This window comes from Ischnura elegans, chromosome 4 (assembly GCF_921293095.1).
Source record: "Ischnura elegans chromosome 4, ioIscEleg1.1, whole genome shotgun sequence".
NCBI classification, from domain to species: Eukaryota; Metazoa; Arthropoda; class Insecta; order Odonata; family Coenagrionidae; genus Ischnura; species Ischnura elegans.
In genome coordinates, this window is record NC_060249.1 from 38,631 (window position 1) to 46,188 (window position 7,558).

At 39.7% G+C, this 7,558-nt stretch overlaps 1 protein-coding gene and 1 long non-coding RNA gene across 2 annotated transcripts; both read left to right on the plus strand.

Annotated features, from left to right (window-relative positions):
* Window positions 1-652: 652 nt before the first annotated feature.
* On the plus strand, window positions 653-2,415 carry LOC124158271. Its single transcript, XM_046533467.1, has 2 exons — window positions 653-1,739; window positions 1,823-2,415. The coding sequence occupies exons 1-2, from the start codon at window positions 1,282-1,284 to the stop codon at window positions 2,166-2,168; spliced, it is 804 nt and encodes a 267-aa protein (XP_046389423.1). The 5' UTR covers window positions 653-1,281; the 3' UTR covers window positions 2,169-2,415.
* Window positions 2,416-3,570: 1,155 nt separating this feature from the next.
* On the plus strand, window positions 3,571-5,325 carry LOC124158272. Its single transcript, XR_006864739.1, has 4 exons — window positions 3,571-3,725; window positions 3,838-4,557; window positions 4,872-5,074; window positions 5,150-5,325. It is a non-coding gene; the product is annotated as an uncharacterized LOC124158272 (long non-coding RNA).
* Window positions 5,326-7,558: the final 2,233 nt, after the last annotated feature.

The window sequence follows — 7,558 nt, forward strand, 5'->3', positions numbered from 1 at the left end:
CGCTTACAGGCACTACTCAAGCTTTCTTTAAGCCTGCGTATGGGTTGCTTTATATTTTTGCACCAATTTAATCTAAAACAGAGCGCAACAGCGTTGGGAACTGATTCTTTGGAAGCACCGATCCTGTTACCAGCACCTTATTCTTTCCATCGGTCAAGAAGGCCCTTCCACTTCATTTTGAGTGGCGAAAAATACCCAACATCCAGTAGTTGAGTGAGGTAGGATGACTTATGGGGGAGACAAACGAAGTATGCATCACAAAAATGAATGAAATTGATACTGAGGTGTGAAGTAAGATTGTATACTGTTACCACCTTCTTCCCTTCCTGTTTCTTAAAGAAGCTGGTAATTGGTGGCACAGTCCTTAAACATTAAAAGAGTGTCTAAATTGTTGTGGGGAACTTGAGCCCAAACTCTGTATAGACTGAAGAGCAAGAAAAGTAGCAGTGGGTTAGCAGGCTGGGCTCAAGTGGCCCGAATTTTTCGAAAATGTGTACTAGTTCTACTTACCAACATACTGTACAGTTAATGAGCTATTTAGGGCATAAAACGGTCTCTATTTGCTTTGCCAAAAAAACCTAGTATGAAATATATGCACTTATCTCCAGTTTTAGCTATTCCTGATGTCTGTACAGACGAAAGTTTGCAGAGTGAAATAAATAACAAACACGAGTGTAGGTAAGTTATATAACCAGTACTGCTCTCGGCGGTGACTTCCCTAACCTCCTAGACTCGAAGTATTGTCTACCTAATGCCTAAGCCTACCAGCAAATCACTGAATTACGTCGCTACACTGATGTTGAGAGAGCGAAAAAACCATACTTCATTTTTCAGTTTTGGGCTCAAGTTAGCCCACAGGGTTCAAGAAGCCCTTTTTTACAGTATGCAAAGTTGCTTTCCACATTAATTAAATGCATGTAACAACAAATTATCGACGACAAATTTTCGTATTATCAACAAATCAATGTAAAATTAACTATGCTGATCCAATCACTTGATGTAAACAAAAACCGCTTTATTTGTTTCGGAAGGGGTCCCTCCGGTTTTTCACCCCACTTCATCTAACGAATATCTAAGGTATTCACTGGTAGACTGACTTTTTGTAGGCCAAATGATCTTAATAATAGAAAAGCAATAGGAGCATTGAAGATATTCTGTGTTCCGAGAGAAGGATGAAAGAACAATCTACAATGCAAAGAATAAAAGAAGAAGACTATTTTTATGTATTCAGCGTGAGAATGACACCATTTCAAATGTTATTTTTTGGTTCTAGCTTGTGGTATGCTAATCATCGTAAAGTACAACAAGAGGGGAATATACCAAGAAACTGTCCTGTTCTGGCAAAGGACAGTGATGCTTCTGCTTCGGATTTCATTGAAATATCCACAAGGTAGGCTGAGAATGTATATAGCGGTGGCCGGATGCGGTATTTATATCTCCTGTGAAAAGAATACTATTAGTTATTGCCATGTCAGGGAAACATGTTCTTATTTATTTGATATCGTTACATTTTTTAGCGTATCCAAGGATGAGGGACGAAAAGAAATAAAAGGCAAGGGGTTAAGTCCGGCAGAAGATACCATCTTTCTTGCAAAGGCAAACTGCACCCCACGCCGCAAGGCGTTTGAAATGGGGGGAGCTTCCACTCCTCGTCTCGGGAGACAATCCAACGTCGACGAATATGATATGGGCATGCCGATGGACGTATCTCCTATCAAACCGTTTGAATCGCACCAAAGGTGATTATCCTAGTACCATGAATAGTTGTTGGATACCTGCGTGAAGGAGGCGTTTATATTTTTTGTTTGAAATGTTTTTGCAGGTCTCAAGCGTCAATCATTGAGAGTGAAGAATCAGGGCTGGATCCTCTTCATGACAGGAGCCGTAGTATAGTCCAGCATTTCTACATGTTTTCCCAGATCTTTTCAGATAAACACCAGTTAGGATGCTCATTTATGGACTGTGAATACGTAGGCGAATGGATGACTGGTCTCCTCTGTCACTGGAAGTTTCAGTGTAAAATGTGCGGGAAGGAGACAGTGATCCACAGTCAGGATGATTCTGGCACTGTGATGGACGTGAACGATGCTGCAGTAACAGGAACAATTGCTGGTGGCGGCGGCTACTCAAATCTAAGCCCCCTTTGTGCAGCACTCAACATGCATTGAATGACCGCCAAAACATATGCAAAATATGAAGATAAGCTGGGAGATATTATATATAGTGTTGCATCGCAGGAGATGGCCACAGCAGGGCAGGAGGAAAGAAGAATTGCCTTAGAGGAGGGGTCATTTGACAAAGAGGGTAGACCTGTAAACACGGTCATCGCTGATGGTATGTGGGGCAAGCGAAGTTATAAAACGAAGTATGACTCACTATCGGGGCAGGTAAGGAGTCAATATTAGGTACCTATAAATTATTTAAGTATGGGTTTAAGAGAGGCTAACCTATTTTTAATAAATTATAAGTATTTACGCCTCGTGCAATTTTTAATCAATAAGAAAAATATTTCCGAGGTTGGCTACCTAACCAGATGCTTTTCATATTGCTTATAAAATAGTGCACTTACATGTTATATCTAATAGGCAGGCAAAATTCCCTGCTGGAAAAAATTAATCAGTAGAAAAGAGTAATGGTATTAATACAATTTTAAGATGAATGTTTCATTTTAGGCGGCCATAGTTGGTGCACGAACAAAAAAGGTGTTATTTCTGGGAGTAAGAAATAAGTAGGTACTGCAGCTATTGCCCTTTGAGGGAGGCACGAAACGAACCTGTAGACCCAGCTCACAAGGTTAAATGTGCTAAAAATTGGGATGGAAGCTCGACCAGCATGGAAGCTGACATAATTACAGAAGGTTTCGCAAAGAGTGGATCGGTGCATAATCTTATATTTCACCAAATAATAGGTTCGCTCCCTGTATTTAAATTCAATTGCTCAAAGAGAACTAGAGAAGATTCCAAACAGTTAAAGAGGTCCAACTCTTATCTTGTTTATATTAGGTGACGGAGACAGTAGTGTCCACAGACGCTTACTGGAGACCAGCCCATACGGAAATTCAATGCCCGTGGAAAAAATTGAATGCATAAGCCACCTTCTACGGAACTTCTGCAACAATATGCGCAAAATTAAGGATAACACGCAATACCCAGCCCACCTTCGTCATGAACTGGATGCAAACGTCCTGAAGATTCGCACAGCTATTTCCTGTGCTAGTATACACTGGAAAAATCAGAAAGGTATTAAAATTAGAGGTTATTTGTGGCATATGAGACGATAAAATACGCGTGATTAACTTTAATTTATTTTAACAGGTATGTCCATGCAAAACCGAATAATGGCACTTCGTAACGACATCATCAACTGTCCTAGCCATGTGTTCGGGCAGCATGATCGATGCGCCGATTACTTTTGTAAAGGGCCAGACGGGAAAGAGGATGAGGTGAACTTAGTGCCAGACTTCATAGCTGCTAATATGTGGACCCCAATACAGAAATTGATTGAGAAGATGACAAATAATTCAAGAAGTTTGATCTTTCGCGCTACTAATAGTATTTGCGAAACCTTGAACAGCGTAGCTGCAAAATATTTAAATGGTAAACGCATTAACTATGCTAAAAGCAAGTCATTTGGAACCCGATGTCATTCTGCAGTCGTATCCCTGAATTCCTCTTGCCATTTTCAAGGGAAGATTCACAAGGCAACAACGGGTGGTTACAGTCCTGGTAAGTCATTATCATAACCATAACAGTAATTTATGAATAGAGAGGAATGAAGGCATAGAAAAGTAGATTTTATTTTTTTGGAATGTTGACTGTGGATCTTTTTTTATCCCAGGAAAATACACCAAAACATTTGAGGATAAAAATATGAGGCAGACCAAGAGAATGAGGAAACGAAGAGCGCAAGGGCTGCAAAGTAAAAAGAAATTGAAAACAGGAGCAAAAAGAGCTGGGCCTGATAAAGATTACGGGATGGTGGATGATGATGCGCCAGAGCCATTAGAGTTATTGGAACGCATGAAGGGCGATTTCATTGAACAATTAAGCATAATGACCGCAGAGGATAGATTAAAACTGCAGAAGTCTACAACGGTTCAAGTAGACAGAAGTATTTGGATGACGGAGCGTCGGAAAAGATTGTCCGCTTCCAATCACGGAGAGGTTTGCCATATGCGACCATACACCTCCTGTAAAAGGCTTGTGCATTCCATTCTATACGGATCCGTATGCACTCCGGACATGATGAATTGAAGAAACATGGAGGAGAAAGCGAAAGACCACTTGCGATGCATGGGGTACAAGGTGGAACCCAGCGGTTTATATGTTGATGAGGAGTTTCCATATCTTTCGGCTAGTCCAGGTAATATCAATGCTTTCTGTAAATCATTCAGACAAACCTCTTATATTACAATTTACCTAATGTAAACTCAGTCTATCCATTTAATTTTCTCTATTAGACGGTCTGATTGGAAGCGATACTGTGTTAGAAGTGAAGTGTCCTGGTGTCACCGCTGCCTCCTATCCAACATTTGAAGAAGCTTTTAATGCAAAAAAGGTTATAAATAGTAGCATATGCAGCTAAATATATGAAATGTGTTTTTTTTCCATTTATTAATTTAACTAATTTATGCATTTAACTAATTTCCATTTATAGATTTGTAATTTCACTCATATTTTTTATTTAACGCGAGTCTACTTGCTTACCGAAAACTTATTTCGAAGGCCCCTTAATTTTGATTTTCTGCTGTTGATACTGCCAAATTTATCGAGCGAATATCACAACACGACACAGCGTTTTGAATATAACCAAATAGTATATGCAGTGAATAGATTCACCCAAATTATTTACATAAATCATTATCATTACAGCTTCCCTATGTGCAGCTAAAAGAGGGGAAATATATCCTCAGAGAGACGCACAATTATTTTTATCAGGTGCAAAGTCAGCTAAGGATGACTAAAAGGGCCAGATGCCTTTTTTTTGTGTACACGAAAGGTTGGAGCCGCGAATTAGAGTTAATTTCGCCCAACAATGAATGGTGGATGAAGGAAGTGGAGCCAAAGCTCACAAAGTAATTTTTTAAACTTTTACTGAATATCCAATAGAATTGAAATCTGGCACAATTACATCTAATTTTCTGTTATAGATTCTTCATGGAATGCTTGTTGCCAGAAATAGTCCTACCTAGGCACGGCAAAAGGCTTTGCCTTGAAGATATAAGAGAAGCTGCTCATATTAGCAAGGCGATAGTGGAAAAGGGAGCGAAGATATAATGTATCCCAAATGTAATTTAATAAAATATTTCACACAGCCATTTATGTCGTAATATTTCTCATCATTTGGATTTCTGCTCCTTAATTTAAGATGTTTTATCCTATAGTATGTAAGAAAATATTTTTGATAAGCTCCTCTTCCCAACTTTATTTTCTCACTTTACTCTTTCTAATCGTATCTCAACTTCCAAAATTAGTAACAAAAGTATTATTTATTTATTTTCACTCTAGCTGTCAGCGCAGTTTTTGTAACTGTAATTTTATATTTTGATTGTTTATAAAAAAAAGGCTATTCATCGTTCACCTCGATAATTTTCTCTTCCCATGCCAAGGTTGTCCAACTAAACCGTCCAAAATTCCTTCTCCTGCACTCGCAATCAATTCAATCATCACAATATTGCAAAACCCCTGTATTTCGTTTTTTAAAAAACCCAGTATTTTATCCAACACTTCCTCCACTTAATATGAAAGACTTAATTTTGTGTTTTGAAAAGAATTGAAGAAGCTAGTTCTGAAGCTGCAACAATTAAACAAGCGCAAGGTTAGAGGCAAATGATTTTACCATTACCGATTCTCCCAGCGAAGTGAAACTTCAGAGGCACAAGACTTCACTCCGTGACACTTGGAAGTTTACTACTAGAAGCGAAGTCGAAAATAATTTCTTTCTCTCCCTCTCCATGGCTTCACAGCTGGGTTTAAATGTCGAAGTTGACTCCTATAGCAGTCAACTAGGTATTACGCGCGACTAGTACGGGTAGTCAGTGACTGAGAAGCAAGCGCAAGCAGGGAAGACGGTAAGAATCGATTGAGGTCTTGATTCAACATGTTAGTGATATTGAAGCAGTTCAACTTGGAACGTAATAGGAGCCGATGGCTGTGTATGTATCGCAAGCGGAAAATGTTGATTTATCTACGACGGCAAAGAATATAATTACATATTGCTAGTTATCAATTTACTTCTTGGATCATTGGTTAGCCAAAATTTCATATAATTTTCTTATTAAGAAAAAGATGAAATTATTTATCCTGCGCAACTGTCAATTCTTTTGTTTTTCTATATGAATCGTATTGGCACTCTTGAGACTCTTATTTGTTGAAATTAGCCGCGAATAATCCTTTTGGTGCTACTGCTAAAACAGCCTGCTTCGACTGTTGAACCCAGCTAAGAGTACTAATCTGATACTCGTTAGTGAATCTCCCTGCGTTGACTGCGACTGGGGAGAGCTTGAAAGGTGGGCCTTCGTTTGAGGGAGAAGGGGAGCGGTCCCCATTTCACTTTCTGCGACGTTGCCGTAGTTTGGAGGGCGATGCGGGGTGAGGGGAAGTAAGAAATTCGAATTGGCCCGAATCACGTCCTTTGTCGCCGTTTTGGGCCTGCAGTACTCGAGGGTTGAGACATTTAAGGCCAAGCGAATTCACATAGAACTGTGGTTCTCAAGGTGGTTGTGGAAGAAAAGTGTAGCCACAGATAGACGGTTTAAAAATTCTTATGTTTTAGCTTGGAGGCAAGTTATAATTGACCAAAGTCCAACTTGATTTTCTCGATTACCTGAGGACATATTACAATTTATGTCTTTCCTAAATGTGAATACACGTCTTCTGAATACAATAAAGAAACCCGCAAGTCTCTATCTCTTCTAGTTGTTCCGCAATTGAGTGGTATGTGAACTCTGCCAGGGGAAAAAACGATCGGCTTCGGTCGCCCAGAGCGGCTCCCAGCGGTCACTACCATAAGTCCTCCATTGCTTTCCATGTTAAATATTTGAATCATCATCATCACTGGTCAACAATCCTTGGATTGGTTTGACGCAGCTCTCAACTCTATTCTCCTATCAGCTAATCTTTTCACTCCTACGTATTTCTTCTCTTACACATCTCTCTTTACTTGTTCCATGTATTTTGCTCGAGGTCTTCCTTTTCCGTTCTTGCCTTCCACTTGTCCCTCGACGAATGTCTTCATCCGGCCATCATGTACCAAGACGTAGCCGATTTTATTGTTCCGTCTCCTTATTAAGGTTTTCATGAGACTTCTCTTCTCTCCTACCCTTCTTAGGACTTCCTCGTTACTAACTTCGTCGATCCATTTGATCTTAATCATTCCTCTGCAGCACCACATTTCGAAGGCCTCTACCCTTGCTTTCTCCGCTTAGGTCATTGTCCATGCCTCACTTCCGTATAGGAGCATACTCCAAATGGAAGTTCTGATAAATCGCTTCCTTACTTTTCCTGCGTCCTAAAATCCGATGTCGGCTTAATCCTATTTTTGTAGAATGACTTATTGT

Excerpts from the sequence above, each read along its gene's own strand:
- LOC124158271 (XM_046533467.1), top strand. The coding sequence starts at position 1,282 with ATGCTAATCATCGTAAAGTACAACAAGAGGGGAATATACCAAGAAACT. Across the intron at positions 1,740-1,822 it reads CCGTTTGAATCGCACCAAAG|GTCTCAAGCGTCAATCATTG; the intron begins GTGATTATCCTA and ends ATGTTTTTGCAG.